Source organism: Nelusetta ayraudi, unplaced genomic scaffold (assembly GCF_046127955.1).
Source record: "Nelusetta ayraudi isolate G7.1 ecotype Tasmania unplaced genomic scaffold, CSIRO-AGI_Nayr_v1 ptg000137l, whole genome shotgun sequence".
In the NCBI taxonomy this organism is placed as follows: Eukaryota; Metazoa; Chordata; class Actinopteri; order Tetraodontiformes; family Monacanthidae; genus Nelusetta; species Nelusetta ayraudi.
The window spans coordinates 32,863-54,281 of record NW_027466187.1 but is presented as its reverse complement, the minus strand read 5'-3'; the positions used below and the strand labels follow the sequence as shown (position 1 = coordinate 54,281).

Sequence of the window (21,419 nt, the reverse complement as noted above, 5' to 3'; positions counted from 1 at the left end):
ATAGGCAGATGATCGCCCTCTGGAGTCTGGTTCTGCCCTAGGTTTCTTCCCACAGGGGAGTTTTTCCCAGCCACTGTCACATCTTGCTTGCTCCGGGGGCCCGGTTGGTTCTCTCTGATTGTATAAGCGCTTTGAGACGCCTTTGGTTGTGATTTAGCGCTGTACAAATAAAAGTTTATTATTATTATTATTACAAAAGTGCTTTGCCAGAAAAGATCTTTGCACAGCAGAACAGTGAAAGTATTCTTGTTTAAAAAGTAATGTTCAGGATTTGATGCCACAAAGAGTGATTTGCTAAAGTTGTTTATTTGAACAACATAAATGATTTCATAAATGAAGAGAAAAGTGAACTGAATGTGAAATGAATGTTAATGATAAAAAAAGAATGTTGGTTTTGATGTCACAAAAATTGTCAAAGGTCAAACATTATTTGCACAGCAGAAATGCGTAAAGCTGGTGAGAGGAATGTTCATCTTTTATGTTGTTTCAGTCAATTTGAAAAAAAAAATTTTGCCACGATTTTGTCTGGGGGGGCATGAAAACTTTCCTTCCTCCAAGGTGTGGGGTGACAGAGAAAAGTTTGAGAACCACTGGTCTAAAGGCACAGTGTGTAAAATCCTGCCATCCAGTGGTCAGATTTCAGATTGCAGCGCTCATTCACTCACCCTCTCTCCCTCCCTCTCTGTTTCTGTAGTGTCAGATTCTGAAGTCGACATTTCACTTTGATTTTCAGAGTGATGACACCCTGGAAAAACTCTCCATCATTTATTCTCTATTCAGGTTGAGTTGCTGCAGTTTGTCAGAGCTCAGCTGTGATTGGCTGCTCTCAGCTCTGAAGTCCAACCCCTCCCACCTCAGACTCCTGGACCTGGGTGGGAACCAGCTGCAGGATTCATCAGTGAAGGTGCTGAGTGGTTTTCTGCAGAGTCCAGACTGGAAACTGGAGACTCTGAGGTCAGTACTGGTTTGGAACCAGTGCATGATGGTTTCAGCACCAAAAACAGTTCATCACACATGTTGAATAAACATTGAACTGAAGGTTGATTCATATCAAAATGACATCCAGAAATATGAAAACTTCATTCAGTGTCTAAATTAAAAAGAAAAGAAAAGGTCATCAGTGGTCATGTGACCAAACATCATTTCAACACACATTAGTTTTGGACCGAGGATTTAATTTCAAGATGACATTTTCTGTAGTGTCAAATTCTGAAGTCGACATTTCACTTTGATTTTCAGAGTGATGACACCCTGGAAAAACTCTCCATCATTATAAACTCTCCATCATTTATTCTCTATTCAGGTTGAGGAGCTGCAGTTTGCCAGAGCTCAGCTGTGATTGGCTGCTCTCAGCTCTGAAGTCCAACCCCTCCCACCTCAGAGAGCTGGACCTGGGTTGGAATCAGCTGAAGGAATCATCAGTGAAGCCACTGATGGATCTTGTCCACAGCAGAGACTATCAACTGGAGAGTGTGAGGTCAGTACTGGTTTGGAACCAGTGGATGATGGTTCCAGCACCAAAGCCAGTTGATCCCACAGCAGAGGTCCAGTGTTCCCAGTCACAGTGTGAGAGGAGGATGGTGACGTCCAGCTGCTCCTCATTCATCCAACATCTGCTGCCAAACTGCTTCTTCTCTCAGTTCACCACTCAGTTATTGATCAGTTCATCTTCATCAGGCCTCAGTATCAGTCCAACACTCCATGGTCACATGACCTTCTGATGTTCCACACTTGACATGTGACTGAGAGTCTGCTTCTTCTCACCAGTCACTCCATCATCTCCATCAATAGTCAACATCTCTGTGATGATGCGTTCAAGGACCGTGAGTCCTGACTCCTGATGTCTCTTCTTCTCTCGACAGCTGGAGGTGAGGGAGGATGAGGAGGAGAGTGAAGAGGAGCGCTCCATCTAGTGGTGGCTGACAGAACTACAACCAGTGGAGCTAAACAGCAAGCTGCACACACAGTGTGTGGGCGTGTCACGATCTTTGACCCCAGTGGAGCCTGGTGGCTGACGGACTGCTTCTCCCTACAAGCTGCTGTGGTTACTGGGAGAGACGTCCCAGAAGCCACTGGTGGAGCTGAATCCTCAGTGGAAGAAGCAGGACTTGGAGATGGAGGCCGGAGCAGATGGTTCTCAGCATGAAGCCTCCTTTTCACTTTGGATCAAAGGTTCTGGTTGTGTGCCACCACTTTTAATGTTGCTCCTGAGCTCATTGGTTGTTCCTGGTTGGTTGAAGAATTTTCTGAATAAAGTTTTTGACAAATGTATTCCTTGTGTTGTTTTTACTCCCTTCAGTCTCCAGCAGGCCTCCTCGGTCAAAAGAACCGAATAAATCCACTAAACGTCGACCGTCCAATCACAGTTCAGCATGAGACGGAGTGGTAGAAAGCGAAATCTCATCATGTCTGAAACAACTGGAAAAAACCCAACAGACTCTGAACACAGTGTGTTGTGTTTTTGCTGGGACAGAATCAGTCTCTGTGGCCAGTGGCATGTGAGACTGGATCAGTCACGTGAAGAAGGTTCATTAACACACAGTGCATCTGAAAATATAGATGAGGAAATAAATGGATTTCAACAGACAATGTCAACTTCCTGCTCCGTCACTTCCTGTCATCTTTCACCAGACCACAGAGACTCTTTCTACTCACTGATACAATACACACATAGAAAATATACACAACATAGAATGTTGATTTTTTTTTTTCCCCCTAATGTCCAAAAAAACCCAAAACTTGAATTTGCTGGGATTTCCAAGCAAAATCCAAAGAAGAAGCATTTATTAATCCCACATTGGGGAAATTTGCAGTTTGTCTTTTTTTTCTAGGACATTTTTTTCCTCAAAGTCCTTGAATGAGGCTGAAACTGAGGTCAATGATGGTCTGTCATGGTTGAGACAGAGTGGAAGGATGCAAACCAAGACTTCCAAAGGACCAGTGAACCATCAGAAGGTTTGAAGAGCGGCCAGGTAGCTCACTGCATCATAGGAAGAGCTTTGAATGTCAAGGTTGCTGGTTCAAGACCCGGCACAGGCACACTGGTGTTTTGAATTCAAGAGGAGCAATTTGTCATCACAATTGAACAAAGAATTTTAAATACTTTAATAAAAGTTATTAAAAAGTCCTGTGGTAGCTTAGCACAAGATGGCGATACTCTAAGCAAAATCTCAACATGTCTGAAAACCAGAAAAAAACACATATAACACATATAACCTCCTGTGTGACAGCGCGTCACACAGGAGGCGACAGCACAGCCGGACAGCCAGCCACACCGCTCCTGAGCTTGAGCTCTGACTGAGCGAACCACTGGACTGTTTTCTCTTAAAAGGTGATCGTTCTCCAAATTATTTAGTATCTTCTCAATACACCTATATCTATCTGTTTGCATAAGCACAGTCGAAGCCATGGCTTCTCCCTCTCACCTCTCCTCTGTCCCTCCTCTCTCTCCTCCCATCTTTTCTTGCTCACACTGCCAGATGCTTAGCTTTAGCTCGTCCTCAATTACTGAGCACAAATACCATCCAGAGTTTTTACCAGAGACTAATATAACAGAGCACCAACAGTTGCTCACATTCTGTTCCACTCCTGGACACCGGAGTATCTGCAGATACCTGGCAAAGTTTTATCCAGGATACGTTTTCACCTCAACGGGCCCAGAGATGGGCCCGCGCTGGTAAGTTTCGCTGTTTGCCGGACCTAAACCCACTCTGATCTAAGACAACAAAACGCAGCGGACTCCTCTTTGGCGCGTGTAAGTTTTCCACTGCGGCCCACAGCCATAAACACCAGTAAAAGAGCTACGAGTTTTGCACTACACTGTTGCTGCCGGAGTTTCTTTTCTGGTTTCCAGATTGTCCCGCCTGCCCCCCGCATGGCTCCACTTACCTCCCCACACGAGTGTGACAGCTGCATCCACAAATCGCAGAAGATCGCGGAGCTGGAGCAGCGTATCTCCAACCTCTACTGGATCAGGGATGAAGAGATGAGGCTGGATTCTGTTGTTAGCCTGGGTCCTACTGGTCCCGATTCAGTCGGACTCGCGGATCTGGATTCAACCATCCCGATGCTCGGTCCCGGTTCCATGGACACAGATCCCGGGCTCACTGGCTCAGCTCCGGCTGAGGGATCGGCCCTAGCTCCCCAGCTCCGCGCCGACGAACCGCCTGCCGCAACGACACCTGGGCTAGCGTCTTCAATTCCACCACTTAATTCCATCCGGGAGGATACGTGGCTGGTGCAGGGGGCTAAGCCTAAATGGCTGAGCGGCAGTGCGAGGGCAGCTTTCACTTTTAGCCCCAATCCGAGGCTCCGAGCTAACAGCTCCACTCCCAACCAACAGCCCTGGTCCACAGTGCTGGGAGGGCGGCGGACGCGACCCAGTCCGTTACCTGCTCCGCCTTGTGAGCTTCAGATGGACAACAAATATGACATCTTGAGTGTTGAGGACTTCCCTCCCCTCCAAAATGACCATCTCGCCTCCTCTCTGACTGGTCCACTGCCAGCGGCCCGGGCTGTTGGGTCGTCTGCGCTGGAACCTCCAGTCAGGTCCGCAACCTCCACCTCTCGGCGCAGGTTGGTGAAGGAGGCTGCTCTCAGGGCGCGACGACGTTCTGGTGGCGCTCTGGGTCTTGTAGAGTCGTGCGGGACCCCAGCTTCCGCCGATGATGTGACACTGTGGCACCAGCGCTCGGCCCCTCGTCCTCAGCCACTGTTTGCCCCAACCACCGCCATCATTGGTAGCTCCATAATTAGAAACGTCCGTTTCTTCAATGCCACCACTCATTGTTTTCCAGGAGCCACCGTCAATGACATTAAAAACAAACTCCCGGACTTGTTGCAGTCGTTCCCACACTCCATTAAACGTTTGGTCCTGCACGTTGGAGCCAATGATGTGCGTCGTCGGGAATCCGAGCTGCTAAAGTGTCACTTTAACGATCTGTTTGTGGCCCTGAAGAATTGCGGGATGTCAATCTTCATCAGCGGTCCTCTCCCGACACTTGGCCTCGGAGCAGAGCGGTTCAGTCGACTCCTGCAACTTCATTCCTGGCTCCGCGCCGCCTGCACCACCATTGGTTTTAACTTCATACACAATTTTAATTTATTCTGGAATCGCCCGTCGTTTTACCGTCATGATGGACTTCACCCAAACAAATTAGGTAGCCGCACGTTAACCTCAAACATCCACTACACCATACAATCAGCGTCTCTCACACCTGCGTGACTGTCTTCGCGTCACACCCCCTGCTCAGTGCCGACCACTTCCTCTACGGAGCACCCTGTGGACATTGCCTCCTGCAGCGCCTCCCACAGGGCACGCTTCCCTAGTGCTGATAGGACTGAGCTTGCTACTGCTGTTCCACCAACACCTGCTCCCATACCTGTAATAATGAATCATCGACCATATAAACGCAACAAACACATAACCCACAACCGCACAACCCACGCTACAGGCAGACTTTCCCCTGAGACATACAGACAATTTGGTTTTAACAGAAGCAATCTTTTATATTAACCTGGCCGTGCTGAACGTGCGCTCCCTTTTAAACAAATCTTTTATCATAAATGAATTGATTTTAGATAATAAGTTAGATGGTATGCTTTTAACAGAGACATATGGCTTGGCACAGAGGCTCCAGCTGTCCTCACCGAGGCTTGCCCACCAAATTTTAGCTTTTTATTTTCTATCAGGGGATGTAAGAGAGGAGGTGGAACTGCATCAATTTTTAAAAACAATTTAATGTCAAAGGAAGTTTCTTTTAACAGTTACTCATCATTTGAGTACCATGCTTTTGTTTTTAGCAGTCCACCAATTATTTGCATTAATGTATACAGACCCCCGCATTACTCAACTGCTTTTATCAGTGAGCTCTCCGACCTTTTATCAATCACACTGACAACTTATGATAGAATTTTAATAACTGGCGATTTTAACTTGCACATCGACAACAACTCTGACCCACTGTCAAGAGAGTTTTTACACCTTTTAAACTGCATGAATTTTAACCAGCACGTCACACGGCCTACTCACAACAAGGGACACACCCTGGACCTACTCATAACCTATGGCTTGTCCACTGGTGTGTCCTCTGTTGTTGATCTGGCCGTGTCCGACCATTATTGTGTGTATTTTAACATTGCCAGTTTTAACCAAAAGGAAGCCCCGGTGAGAACAGTGAGGAAACGCTGCCTTACCTCTGAGGTGGCTGCAAATTTTATTGAGGTTTTAAAATGCACTCCTGCTGAAATTTTACCTGCACCCTGTGATTTTATTGTTGAAAATTTTAATAGCAAACTTAAATCCACATTAGACTCTGTGGCTCCACTTTTAACAAAAACTGTTAAACCAAAGCAGCTTTTATCCCCGTGGAGACATAAACCAGAGATTTTAAAATCAAAAAGCCAATGCAGGAGTGCAGAGAGAAGGTGGAGAAAAAGCAAACTCACCGTTCATTATGAAGTTCTTCATGAACAACTAAAATGTCACAATAATACAATCAAACAGGCAAGAATCTCCCATTTTTCAAAACTTATCATAGAAAACAAAAATAATTCAAAGTATCTTTTCTCCACCTTCAACCTTTTAACTAATAATAATCTTAAAAAAAAACCCTGAGATGCCGTCTGACGCTCTCTGCGAGAACTTTGCAGGCCACTTCAGAGGTAAAATCGATGGCATCAGGTCCAGTCTTTTAGCGCATCAAAATGTATCTTTTAATACATCTGGACTGTCATTTTTATCCAAGGAAACACTGGAGAGTTTTGCCCTGGTTGATGCAAGGACACTTGGTCGAGTTTTCTCCCAGGTAAACCCAACAACCTGCCTTTTAGATCCAATTCCCATATCACTTTTAAAGACATTTTATGGATTCTTTGAGGAACAGATTTTATACATCGTAAATTGCTCTCTTCAGACGGGTGTCTTCCCTGCTGCCTTTAAAACGGCAGTGGTGAGGCCCCTTCTGAAGAAGAGCAATTTAGACCAAACTATTCTTGACAATTACAGACCTGTATCCAACTTGCCATTTTTAAGTAAGATTTTAGAAAAATTTGTTTTTAACCAATTAAATTATTTTTTAAGTACAAACAACATCTTAGAGAAATATCAGTCTGGATTTAGGATCAACCACAGCACCGAGACAGCCCTTGTAAAGATTTTAAATGATATGAGGTGTAATGCGGACTCAAATAAACTCACAGTCCTGGTGCTACTGGATCTAAGCGCTGCCTTCGATACAGTAGATCACCACATTTTATTAAACAGACTCAGAAACCTGGTGGGCCTCTCTGGTGCTGTTCTTAACTGGTTTTGTTCTTATCTCACAGATCGCTATTTCTTCGTAAGTTTGGATGCGTGTTTCTCCGGAAAACATAAAATTAAGTGTGGGGTTCCCCAAGGGTCAATTTTAGGTCCAGTACTTTTTAATCTTTACATGCTTCCCCTTGGAGATGTCATCAGGAGACACAGCGTCACCTTCCACTCTTATGCTGATGATACACAGCTTTACATTGCTGTGTCTCCTGATGACACAGGGCCTATTGATACCCTTTTAAAATGTATTTTAGATATTAAGTCATGGATGGCAGCGAACTTCCTACAGCTCAACCAGGACAAAACAGAGGTTTTAGTTATTGGTCCTGGAGGCAAGAGAGAGAAACTTTTTCTAAAACTTCATAATTTTAAACCAACACAATCTGTAAAGAACCTGGGCGTCATTTTTGACTCTGAGCTTAGTTTTATTGCGCAAATTAAAAACGTCACAAGGACGGGTTTTTATCATCTTAAGAACATAGCTAGAGTCCGCCCGTTTCTCTCCCAGGCAGACACAGAGGTGCTGATGCATGCTTTTATTTCTTGTCGGATAGACTACTGCAATGCCCTGCTCTCTGGTCTACCGAAAAAAACTATCTGTAACTTACAGGTACTTCAGAACTCAGCCGCTCGTGTGCTTACTAGGACCAGGGGGCGGGATCACATTACTCCAGTTTTAAAATCACTGCATTGGCTCCCTGTGCGATTCAGGATCGACTTTAAAGTGCTTTTATTAGTTTTCAAGTGTCTTAGCGGTCTTGGACCATCTTATTTATCAGATATGCTTTTGTCTTATCAGCCCTCGCGGATCTTGAGGTCCTCTGGAACCGGCCTATTAATTGTTCCAAGTGTTCGGACCAGAACCCATGGAGAGGCTGCGTTCAGCCACTACGGTCCGAAACTTTGGAACAGCCTGCCAGAGGGAATCAGGACTGCAGAGACTGTTGATGTTTTTAAGGGGAGGCTTAAGACTCACCTTTTTAGTTTGGCTTTTTAAGTGATTTATTTAATTTGTATTTTACTTGTCTTGCTTTTTAGCTTTAAAGCTTTTAGGATTATTGAATATTTTATCTTATTTTTATCTTTACTATCTTATTTCCTGTATATCTTTTTACTTTTTACAATCTTATAGTTTTTTAATTTAGTTTAGTTTATATTATTTATTTTATTTTTTATTTATTTTCATTATTGTTACTATTATTATTCTTTTAACTTCCTTTTCCTGTATTGTTTTTAGCTCCAGTGTTTCCTTGTAGGGGGTCTCCTCACTGGGAGGGGTCTCATCGTTCTAGGGACCCTCTCAGTATGGATGATCCCCGTGGGTGGCTGTTTCCTAGTACAGGTCTCTCAGTGCCTTGCCATTTCAATTTTTATTGTGCTGATTGACTGACATTTTTTATGTATTTACTTATTTATTTATAAACTGTTTTCTGGGATGTTTTGTGTGTGTTTGTATGTGCGTGTGTGTGTGTGTGTGTGTGTGTGTGTTTGGGGGGGGGTGGTAACCTGTATGTGACTTGGGCGGACACGGGTGGATGGTATTTGCTCTATTTTTCCTTTATCTTCACTAATATTTGATTTTAATTTCTGTTAAGCACCTTGAGTAGCAAGCCTTTGTATGAAAGGTGCTATATAAATAAAATTTGATCGATTGATTGATTGATTGATGTGTGTTAAATGTAGTACTATGTTAGCGCTTGAGGCGAGACTTAGCCAGCTTAAGGAACGACTTCGCTCCTTCGAGCATAGTAGTCCTGTAGCTAGTAGGGTTTGCTTAGCTGGAGCGGAGCGTTCATTCACTAGCGTAGCGTCGGAGTCTCTAGGTCCCACTAGTTCCCCTCCCTTCGCGGCTCCCGAGCAGCCGGGAAAGGTCGGTTGGGTGACTGTCAGGAGGAAGCGTAGCCTTAACAAGCCTGCCGGGCACCACCACCATTCTCAGCACCAGGCCCCCTCCGTCCATGTCTCGAATAAGTTTGCTCCACTCAGCAGCACGCCGACTGAGATTGACACTCTGGTGATTGGTTCGTCTATAGTGAGGCATGTTAACCTAAGACAGCCATCGGCCACAGTGAAGTGCATCCCCGGGGCCAGGGCGGGCGATATTGAAGGGCATTTAAAGTTAATGGCTAAGAATAAACAGAGATTTAGGCGGATTGTAATTCACTGTGGTTTCAATGATGCACGCCTGAAATCGTCCGAGGTCACTAAGTTAAACGTAGCTTCGGTGTGCGCATTTGCTCAGACCATGTCGGACGAAGTAGTTTTCTCTGGCCCCTTGCCAAATATTAGGAACGATGAGATGTTTAGCCGCATGTCATCTTTTCACCGTTGGCTGTCAGGGTGGTGTCCCAATAACTCGGTGGGCTTTGTAGATAACTGGAAGCCTTTCTGGGGCAAGCCTGGTCTTGTTAGGAGGGATGGCATTCATCCCACCTGGGAAGGTGCAGCTCTCTTATCTAGCAATAATATCTAGCTTATCTAGCTTCCACTCACTGACTCTCCAGGGTGGAGACCAGGCAACAGAGTTGTAGTCCTATACGCTACTCTGGGCTTCTCTCACTGCCGTCCCCTGCCGTTAGTAAGTCCCCGAAGCCCTGCCAGTCTTTTCCAATAGAAGTTGTGTCGGTCCCTCGCACCTCCAAACCTTATACTGTGCAAATCTCCAATAGATCATAGTAACCTAGTTTGAATAGATTGTAGAAATAAGGGGGCCCGGTCGGAGGTGGCTCCAGGGTCTCCCACAAACAAAATGGTGAAATGTGGCCTTCTTAACATTAGGTCTCTACATTCCAAGGCAGTTTTAGTTAATGATTTGATTAGTGAACATAGTGTTGATATTTTCGGCCTCACAGAGCTACGTCAAGATGAATATTTTAGTCTTAATGAAGCCACTCCTCCTAGTCATATTAATACTCATAAGGCTCGTGATAGTGGTTGAGGAGGTGGTGTTGCAGCTATTTATAATTCCAATTTGTTAGTCAATCTCAAGGCTCAATCTATTTATAGTTCATTTGAGAGTTTAGCGTTGTCTATTTCGTTGTCACCTGATAGGCAGGCAGATTCCGTTGAATTCATTGTTGTCTACCGTCCCCCCGGTCCATATTCTTCTTTCTTAGATGAATTTTCAGAGTTTTTGTCTACTTTAGCATTGACTAAAGACAAGATCATAGTGATTGTAGATTTTAATATTCATGTCGACATTGAGAGTGACAGTCTGAGTTCTCATTTCAAATCTATCCTCGACTCCTTAGGCTTCCTTCAAGTTGTGAATGTACCCACTCATAAGCACAGTCATACTTTGGATCTTGTGCTCACTTTTGGACTTGGTGTAGAGCAGCTGACAATCTTTCCCCGAAACGACGTTTTGTCTGACCACTTTCTGATCACTTTCGGCTTTATTGTAGCGGATCACATTCCCCAAGCAAGGTCTATAATGAGTAGAAACATTTCGGACTCTGTTGTTGCTGATTTTAAGGAGAGGCTTCCTGATCTGCTTGATGCCCTTGTACCTCTTGACATGCTTCCGGCCTCTCCCCCCACCCACTTGACTGATCTTGATCTAGACTCCTTGACAGATCGCTTTTCTTGTATTCTGAAATCAACATTGGATGATCTTGCCCCTTATAAGGTAAGTATGAAAAGGCAGGATCGATCAGCCCCTTGGTTTACTTCCTCTACTCGCAAATTAAAACAAAATTTGCGAAGGCTTGAGAGAACTTGCCGTTCGTCAAAAACAGCTTCATCCTTCAAGACTTGGCAGGATTGCTTTAGGTCCTATAAAAAGGCCCTGCGTATCAGTAGAACTTCCTACTTTTCTGCTCTTATTGACTCTAACAAGAACAACCCAAAGTTTTTATTTAGTACAGTTGCTAAGCTGACGAGGAGCCATCATTGTGTTGAGCCATGCGTCCCTACTGGCCTGTCAAGCAACGATTTCCTGAACTTCTTCCAGCAAAAAGTAGAAGGTATCAGAACTGAGATTGGGAATTCCTCGTCTTCTTTGTCTTCTTTGTCTTCCACAGGTCACATAGCAGATCTTTCTCAACATGGCAACCCCAGTGTGTATTTCGGGAGTTTTCCGCAAGTTGGACTCTCGGAACTTGATTCTCTTGTCTCCTCTGCTAAGTCGACCACTAGTCTTCTGGACCCAATTCCAACCAGGCTTCTCAAGGAGGTTTCCCCATTGCTTCATTGTGTCATTCTTAGAATTATTAATCATTCTCTATCAACAGGTTTTGTCCCTCATGCTTTCAAAGTGGCTGTAATCAATTATATTTGGATCGCGAGAGAGTAGGGACAGAGTCTATGATGGACAAAGTGGTCTATTTGGTACTACACCCAGTTCTACTGTGCGGAACCTTGGAGTCACTTTTGATCAGGACCTGACCTTTAATTCTCATATACAGAATGTAGGGAGGTCAGCTTTCTTCCACTTAAGAAACATTGCCAAAATTCGAAGTTTTTTGTCCTTCAAAGATGCGGAAAAAATAATCCATGCTTTTGTTACGTCTAGGCTAGATTACTGTAACTCGGTACTAGCAGGATGCCCAAATTCATCCCTTAGGACATTACAGTTAATCCAAAACTCTGCGGCATGATTGTTAACCGGAACTAGAAGGAGGCAGCATATTACTCCAATTTTAGCTTCCTTGCATTGGCTGCCTGTCAAATTTAGAATTGAATTTAAGATTCTAGTTTTAACTTACAAAGCTCTTCATTCTCAGGCTCCTTCTTATATTAGGGAACTCATTGAACTTTATCATCCTCCAAGAGCCCTTCGCTCTGAGGATTCAGGTCTTTTAGTTATCCCCAAAATTTCTAGAGTTAGATCAGGAGGTAGGTGTTTCAGTTTCCTGGCACCTTTATTTTGGAACCATCTTCCAGCCTCGGTGAGGGGGGCAGACACAGTTAGTTTATTTAGGAGTAGACTTAAGACTTTCCTTTTTCTTAAAGCTTATAGTTAGACTCCATCCACTGTCAGTTAAGCTGCTGTAGGCTTACGCCGTGGAGGGAGATCTTTCGCTCCCGTTACAGGGATCGTTGCTGTGTGCAGGCGGAGCCTTTATCACTCTCCTCACCCAATCAATCTTTTACTCTATCCACTCTGTCCAAGCTCTCATTATGCTTTGTACAGTATGCTCGATATGCATGATACTGCCGCAGTGTCTGTGTCCCCGGCAGGTGATGACCACTGCGCCAGGAGCTGGATTGTGCTGTCCTGGGGGTCTTGCTGTCATCGCTTCATCCCACCACCACGCTTAAGACCTGGACTAGTCCTATCGGCAGATTGTCCATCGAGCTAGGCTCTTGCCTTCCAAAGCATGGACACTTACACTCCACATGGACAGCAGCCTTGAATTATTTCCTATTCTTTGTGTTTATATCCGTTTTGCCTGGTTGGTGTATCTGTTTTTCACTCTGTCCTGTCTGCCACCCTGGCTCACTCTGCTCCTTTCTCTCTTTCTCTGTCTCTCCTCTATCTTTCTACTTCACCCCAACTACTCATAGGCAGATGATCGCCCTCTGGAGTCTGGTTCTGCCCTAGGTTTCTTCCCACAGGGGAGTTTTTCCCAGCCACTGTAGCATCTTGCTTGCTCCGGGGGCCCGGTTGGTTCTCTCTGATTGTATAAAGCGCTTTGAGACGCCTTTGGTTGTGATTTAGCGCTGTACAAATAAAAGTTTATTATTATTATTATTACAGAGCAAACAGTGAGGGTGTCTGCCGTCGCTCTCAGGGAGCTCCAGCCTTTTTATACGCCAGCTTGCGGCAGGTGTGCTCTGAGTGGCTGCTTGTTGTTGGCCAATCCTCTTCCCTGGACTGAACACGTGATCCCCCAGGGCCAATCGACGGAGCCTGCAGACCCATACCAGGGAGTGCACCACAAGACACAGCTGGGGGGGGGGACTAGTGGCTCACGGCCAGAACACTGTTTCCGAATGGAACAACTGAATGTCAGCCGGGTCAAAGGTCAAATTCGTAGGTCAAAGATGCGTATTTCCAGAATGGAAGGTGGTGGAAAGATGATTCCACCTCTGGCCTGTTCAGAAGAGAGGAATTATGTCAGCGGATCCAGGTTTAAAGTCTGTAGGACGTTTAGGAAAAAAATTATGATCTATTAAAAAAAAAACTTTTTTTTTTTAATAGGAAAAGGTTTTGTTTTTTTGTTTTTTGTTTTTTTTTTCCGAACTTCCAACTTGCAGAAAGTGGTTTGGACCTTTCAGACCATTTGGACGTGAATGGACACCACTTTTCTGGAACATCTTCTCCTGCTTCGGACTCAGTTCATTCAGTCTGATGTACTACTGTTGACTGCACTGCTGTTTACCTGTTTACCTGTTCACACTGCTGTTTACATTACATTACTCATACTGCACTATGAACATTTCTACCTTGACTGCTGCACCTATGTTTCTTTTATTTTTCTGTCACAGTGTAGACATATGTAGACTTGTATATATATTTTATATTTAGGTATATGTGCATATTTAAAGAATACTTGGATATCTATCTATCTATCTATCTATATACATACATATATATATATATATATATATATATATATATATATATATATATATATATATATATAAATATATTATGTATACTTGTATATATATTCTTAATGTACCCCTCCACCGAGTTGCACATTGTTTATTGTTTATTGTATACTTCAGTCGAACATTGTTTATTTGTTTACCCTTTACTTTTTATTTCCTGTTGTTTTGTTTTTTGTTTTTTAACCTAAGTAGTGAGATTGAGAGAAAACAGAGTCAAATTCCCTGTTTGGCAGCACAAACGGGGAGAATCAGAATCAGCTTTATTAGTGGTCAGGGCAGGGGTGGGCAAACTATGCCCCGGGGAATACGGATGGTTCTGGAGACCAGTATGGACATCAGGGTAGTCGATGTATTGGAATGCGGCTACTCGCCCCAACCCAAACAACCCCAATCTGCAATTCGGCCCCCCTCTGAAATGAGTGCTTAATAATTCTCCAGTGTATTGATCAGTCTTCTGTTGTTAGGTGAGAGTTTGGTGACTATTGTGAGAGAGAGCCTGAAGTGCTGTTTCTACTGTTGTAAGCCCTGAGAGAGCTCCGGTGAGCTACATGCTACAGGGGCAAAGCCTTGTGTTTAGCCTGTTTGTGTTTGCTCATTGTGAATATATTGCACATGAATATTTTCTGTATAAACCAGTCGGAGTTGCGGTGATAGCATTTAATGTTTCAACCCACAGTGGTACTGTGTATCATTGTAAAATGTGTACAAGCAACTTATAAAATAAAAAATATTGCTTAGCCTATGATGGTATTATTTTTGATGTATTACCCTAAATAGCTCATATAATTTTCATTGAAGCTAATTAAATATATAAGTGTATTAAAACAAGTGAATTCATACAGTTTAAAAAATAAATATCCAATTAAAAAGTGAATTAAAACACTGTTAGAATACAATTGGTGATGTTATGTGTATATGTATGTTGCATTTGAATATGAGCATGTAGAGAATGAATAGGAATAGTAGTGTCATGATGAATGTGAGTCATTAGTAATTGAATGTGTTGTGCACCATGTATTAGATTGGTTTCACTCTTTGGCTGGAATAAAGATTGAGCAGCGTGATTGTGAACCTTCCGTGGTTGAGTGGCGAGCCAAGCAAGCAACGTGACGTCCGAAGGAGAACGGGATCGACTCCGAGGAGCATCAACACCTCCTCATTCTACATTGACAGATAAGAACGTTCATCCCAAAGATCTAGCCGGGTAGTAAAATAGATAGATATAGCAGAACAGACAGACACACTGGAAGCCACAGACATTGAACTGACTGACAACAGACTGACTTTTCACACAGCACTCAAACAACATTCTTTATCTCCTGACATAGGAGAATTTGACACTTTCTTTTGAACTTTATTATTTTATTCTCTTATTAATATTTGAAGAGCTCTATTTTGTTTTTATCATAAATGTTTTTGCACCGGCAAAATGTCTTGGTTTCCTGTAATAAAAAGGTTCAATGTTAAACTCAGCAACAGTGTCCAACTGCCCCAACCTAGACAGTAGTGATGTTACGAGACGCGCCGAGGCTTCGAAGCGTGTCGAGTAATGATGGGGGCGTTTCCGCGAAGCGCGTATCGAGGCTTGCTTCATTTAGGGGAGGAGCCAAAATGATGACGTCCGAAGCCTCGCCGCCCGGCTGGTACCACATGATTGCTTTTGGGAAGTGGTTAAGGTTCTGCTGCGAGGTTTAACGCCTTATATAGACCCCTCAGGCTCTATTCAAAATGGGGGTTATTGCAGTCAGTTGAGATTTGGAGAGAGTTTGGATTACTAGATTTTGGATAGCGTTTATAGTTTGGAGAGTTTGAGAGTAGATAGCGTTTAGTTTGGAGATAGTTTGGAGAGTTTAGGGAGAGAGTGAGGAGAGGAGAGGTGATAGGATGGAGCCCCCTGTCCTGTACATCAATGTCCAAGTTACACAAGCATCTATGCCAGGAGTGCCCATTACGTCGATTGCCATCTACTGGTCAATCGCGAAGTTAGTTTGGGTCGATCGCATGGAGAGAGAGAGACGCACCGCTTTAAGGCGCGCGTCCGCGTCAATTACAGAATCCTTCAGACAGGATTAGAAAACACGGTGGATGTGGTTGATTTTGGTCATAATGTACGATGTGCTGGATTTTGTTTTTATATGTGCTGTGCTTTACAGTGAAACGTAAATGTGACGTATCGGCTTGGGCACTGTTCAGATCAAATAAAGGAGACATGAAGCAGATTTCATTTTAAATCTGAAACTATAATGAACAAAATCAATGTATACTTTAGATACCTGCATTTTGTAGGACAGGGACAGGAAAAAGAGTTTGGCTGTTGTTTTCTTGAAATACACGCCAAACTACCGGGGTTGTCGCGTGAGCTTGCAATCCTGGCGTAAACTGACGGAGACGCCTCGCTCGGAAAATGCGCTTCAAAATGCGCACGCACCGCAGACGCACCGGAGATCCTGGGAGATGCTGCTAGCAAAACGTCTGCGTTCCACACACACACACACACACACACACACACACACACACACACACACACACACACACACCAATTACCCCTAACCTATGCGTTGAAAAACACAGAAATATACAGCAAAACATCTCAACGTAAACACACTTTTACTGATAAAATAAAACATAGGCAGATATAACCTTAACAATTTTAAACCATGAGTTTTCTGTGCAATGATGAGCATAAATGCACATGGGAACATGTTTACCCATTTAATCCTCTTTCTTTCCTTCTTTCTTTCTTTCTCACTGGACTACAAATATATTTCTGAATGAATATGTTTTGCTATTTTATAGGAGGTGGATCTTTTTGACTTGGTCATTTTAAAAGTAACTTGCATGTTGAAAAAGTGTGAGCACCCCTGATCTATGCCCTTTTCCAAGTCCCACAAGCACTTTCACTATCATCTGCCTGATTACACACATGCCCTTTTCAGAAAAAAAAAAAAAATGCACAACCTGCCATATTATATTAGCATTTTCTGAACATTTGCACAAACAGAATACATTTAAAAAATGTATTCTACACATATTCTAATTTATGTACAGAAATGATTTGGTCATCATTTTTTTTGCAATTCATAGTCATTCCCAACAGACACAACAGACACAAAAATGCAATGCATCACACGTGGTTGAGACACAGCTTGCCTGTGATTGTACACTTGGCCAGTAGGTGGTGTCGTGTGCACATGACGCTTTGAGAAATGAAGCCTTTCTCCAAGCAGTTGGCTCAAGTGGTTCAATGCCTCATGAGGCTTCACCTCACCATCACTACTAGACAGTGTGCTTTCTTCATCCAGTGAAGGTTGGAGGCATTACACTCTGATTACTGATAATGAGAAGAAACAAGTCCTTATTTGGCAGGGAGCCAAATGATCCATCCCTTCTTCCGGTGTCACCTGTTCAAACAATTTCCTGCAAGACAAGCCTGAGGTCACAGGTTCCTGTCCCCGTGCCTCCGATGGATCATAAGTTCCCCACCATGGAACTGAATGTGTTGTAGAGTTTGATGGTGGTGGCAAAGCCAGTTGCTTCTGCTGTCCATCCTCTGGTCCCCCTCTGGTCACCAGTTGATGAGGGATGTGCTTCCTTTGTCCTTCCTTGAGCTCTTTGCATTGACTCCTGGAACAATGTCTTTCTTTATGAATTGAAGAATTTGGTTGAAACTTAATTTTATTTAAAGTGTTTGTATTTTGTTTATATGTCTAAAAGAAAAAACCCTGAAATAAACTATTCCTTTTTTCATTTTCAAGTTAAGAGTATTGTGTTATTTACAGAACTTAAAGATATACATTAAAATCAATAATCTAAAATGACATTTTTAAAGAATGAACTAATGAACCCAGAAGCCCACCCTTGGTAAAGGCGTAGTGCTACAATAATATTTATAATCTGACATTCACTCCTAAGAAGGTTCTTGTAGAACCCGACAGCAGATCTGTCATCTGCTGACACACACTGTCCACCAGTAGAAAGCAGGAACTGACCTGAGAACTTCCAGTCTGCAGTTTGGACTCTGCAGTCCAGCACAGAGCAGCTTCACTCCAGGATCCCTCAGGAAGTTCTCACTCAGGTCCAGCAGTGTGAGGTGGGAGGGGCTGGACTGCAGAGCTGAAGACACCACTGCACACTGAAGCTCTGAGAGTTCAGTGGATGAAGGAGAGCAGAGTGAGAAGTTGCTCCCTCCTTCATCATGATCATGATCATGATCATCATCATGATCATCATCATCACCACCATCATCATCATCATCATCATCATCGCCATCACCGTCATCACCACCACCATCATCATCATCATCATCACAACCACCATCACCACGATCATCATCATCACCACCATCACCATCATCACCATCACCATCACCATCATCACCATCACCATCATCATCACCACCATCACCATCATAACCACCATCACCATCATAACCACCATCACCACCATCTTCATCATCTTCATCATGAATGATTGAATAGTTGATTTTGGTTGACAGTGTAAATTCAATCAATCTTGTGCAATCAACTGACAACAATGAAAAAGAAGCTTCCAAAACAAATGTGCACATTATAAAGACTCACAACAACAAAAACATAACAACTGTGTGAAGGAAAAAGCAGCAGGCTGAAGCCCAAGCTGATTCTTGCCTGTCCTATACAGTCCATAAGATTAGCTGGAATAATTAGTCAGACAAAATCAAAAAGGAAAAAAAGAGAAGTGCAACTCAACAAAATATGCTTGACATTATTCTTCATCATTGACTCACAATTAAATCATTTATCCTCATCATCATCAAGTATTTTGCCCTTCAAGATTTTTTCAACTCAACAAAGAAGCACACATTTTCAAATGGTCACTGATCCCATTCCAAAATGGAACTCCCAAAAAAGAAAGACATCTATATTTAACAATGCTTCTCACCTTCCATCATTCAAAGACACTCAACCCTCTGAACACGGATTGATTTTCTCTCACTTTAAAACACTGTGGGGTAGATCCTCAAAGCGATTGCGCGGCTTTTGCGCCTGAAAATCCGTGTAAATAGCACAAAAAACGGTGATTCCGATCCACAGAGGGGACGCAAACGTGAAAATCGGCTTACGATGCACTGAGGCACAGATAGCGGCAGGGTTGCGCCAAACTGGAAGATGAATTGGAAGATCTTTGATTCTATCAATCATTGATTTGTGCTTTAGGGAACTTTATTGATTATTCTGACAACTCTTTTCTGTAGTTGAATTATTATTAGAACTATTTAACCAGGTTTGTCCCTTTGAGATCCAAGATCTCTTTTACAAGAATGACCACACACACACACACACACACACACACACACACACACACACACACGCACTCTATACGTACCTTCCTATCACAGCCTTCCTACAGTTCCTCACAGCTGGAATCAGTCTCAATCTTCCCTCCATGGTTGTGTTGTACTTGTTGATGTCCAACTCCTCCAGAACCTCCTCTGACATCTGCAGCATGTAGGCCAGAGCTGAACACTGGATGGCTGAGAGTCTCTTCTCTGATCTGTTCTCTGACTGTAGGAACTCTTGGACCTCCTGATGCACTGACTGATCCTGCACCTCCAGCAGACAGTGGAAGATGTTGATGCTTCTGTCAGGATAAACATCACCAGTGTTCATCTCCTTCAGGTTGTTGATGACCTTCTGTAAGGTTCCTGGATGGTTGTCAGTGAGACCCAGCAGGCCTCCTAAGAGTCTCTGGTTGGATTCCAGACTAAGTCCATGGAGAAAGCGAACAAACAAGTCCAGGTGACCGTTTGGACTCTGCAGGGATTTCTTCATCATCCTCTTCAGGAACTTATCCAGGGATTCTCCAGAGTGAACATCTCCTGTCCTCTTCCTCTTGGTGTGACAGTGGAAGCTGTAGACTGCAGCCAGAAACTCCTGGACGCTCAGATGAACGAAGCAGTAGACAGTTTTGTGGAAGATCACACTCTCTTTTCTGAAGATCTCTGTACAAACTCCTGAGTACACAGAGGCATCAGTCACATGGAGACCACACTTCTCCAGGTCTTCATTGTAGAACATGATGTTTCCACTCTCCAGATGTTCAAATGCCAGCTGGCCCAGCTTCAGAAGAAGCTCCCTGTCAGCCTCCGTCAGGTTAATGTTGTCTTTTGGTTTCTTCCTTGAGAAGAATGAGAATGAGAACATGTCAGTCAGCATCTTTGACCACTTCAGCTCCTGTGGACCTGTGGTCTGATGCTCTCCTCCATACTTGTGCTGCTTCCTCTTGGTCTGGACCAGCAGGAAGTGTGAGTACATGTCTGTCAGGGTCTTGGGCAGCTCTCCTCTCTGCTCTAAGCTCAACATGCTCTCCAGAACTGTGACAGTGATCCAGCAGAAGACCGGGATCTCACACATGATGTGGAGGCTCCTGGAGGCCTTGATGTGGGAGATGATCCTGCTGGACACATCTCCTCTATCTCTGAACCTCCTCCTGAAATACTCCTCCTTCTGGTCATTGGTGAAGCCTCGTACTTCTGTCAGCCTGTCCACACATGACGGAGGGATCTGATTGGCTGCTGCAGGTCTGGAAGTTATGCACAGCAGAGCCGAGGGAAGCAGATCTCCTCTGATCAGGTTTGTTAGCAGGACGCTGACTGACTTCTTCTGAGTGACGTCAGTCACCACCTGGTTCTTCTCAAAGTCCAGAACCAGTCTGCTTTCATCCAGGCCGTCCAAGATGAAGAGAAGCTTGCAGACATGCAGCTGCTCTGCTGTGAGCTTCTCTAACGTTGGATGGAAAACATGGAGCTCCAGAAGACTGTAGTGCTGCTCTTTGACCAAGTTGAGCTCATACTGAGCATAGTCTGATGATTTGACTGACTCTCTTCATTTGAGCCTGTGTGGCATTGCCAAACCAGCAGATGGCAGCAAAGGTGACCATGCTTTCAATAAAAGAACAGCACCAAGCCACAGTTGCAACCCTGAAGACTGAAGCAGGGAGGCAACGAGAGCATTTTGACAGTCTTGGTGTGAGCCAGGCGGGGATGGAACCCACAACCTCCCAGTCTCAGCTGCTTAGGGACTGGACTGGAAGCTGGAAGTTGTTGTTTGCTTTCCTGGAAGAGTGTTTTTCACAGAAGGCTGCTGGACTGACAGCAGGCCGGCACATCGTCCAGCAGCTGCTGTTTCCTGCTCAGCACTATTGCTGTTGTTCCACTTGCCAATAAAATATCTCCACTTCTGCTGAACCCACTGATGTCACGCAAACTCTGTGCTGAAGCTCAAGATCCACATCATCCAATTGATGTTTCTGGATGCTTTCTTCACAGGAACAACCAAAGTAAAACCTGCTCCCAGTGGGAAAATGCTCAAATTTCTAATTCTTTTTTGTCAGCCACAATTTTGGAGGTGTTTCACAGTCATGTGACCCAAAGGAAAGAGAAACACTGTTTGCTGTCTGCTTTGTTTGTTTTGGTGCTTGGCAGAGACCTCCAGTGAGATGAAAATTCAACTGCAGAAAATAAAAGTGTCATTCTTACAAGAGACAGGTGAACCAAACTATGGTCTGTGGC

General features: G+C 43.9%; 1 protein-coding gene and 1 long non-coding RNA gene across 2 annotated transcripts; one reads left to right on the top strand and one right to left on the bottom strand.

Moving 5' to 3' along the window:
- Positions 1 to 1,201: 1,201 nt before the first annotated feature.
- On the top strand, positions 1,202 to 2,589 carry LOC142879628 (uncharacterized). The gene is made up of 2 exons (XR_012925331.1): positions 1,202 to 1,477; positions 1,863 to 2,589. It is a non-coding gene; the product is annotated as an uncharacterized LOC142879628 (long non-coding RNA).
- A 12,993-nt stretch (positions 2,590 to 15,582) lies between these two features.
- On the bottom strand, positions 15,583 to 20,788 carry LOC142879618 (NLR family CARD domain-containing protein 3-like). The gene is made up of 5 exons (XM_076013000.1): positions 20,729 to 20,788; positions 20,080 to 20,673; positions 19,235 to 20,001; positions 17,860 to 18,021; positions 15,583 to 15,589 (listed from the first exon to the last, which is right to left on the bottom strand). Exons 1-5 carry the CDS (start codon positions 20,786 to 20,788, stop codon positions 15,583 to 15,585), a joined length of 1,590 nt encoding a protein of 529 aa, XP_075869115.1.
- Positions 20,789 to 21,419: the final 631 nt, after the last annotated feature.

What these genes read in the sequence shown, in the direction of transcription:
- LOC142879618 (XM_076013000.1), bottom strand. Translation starts at nt 20,788, where the DNA reads ATGGTCACCTTTGCTGCCATCTGCTGGTTTGGCAATGCCACACAGGCT. An exon ending in AGACCACAGGTCCACAGGAG is followed by an intron (nt 20,002 to 20,079) that starts CTGAAGTGGTCA and finishes GACAACATTAAC; the next exon opens with CTGACGGAGGCTGACAGGGA. An exon ending in AGGAAGGCTGTGATAGGAAG is followed by an intron (nt 18,022 to 19,234) that starts GTACGTATAGAG and finishes TCCTTCATCCAC; the next exon opens with TGAACTCTCAGAGCTTCAGT.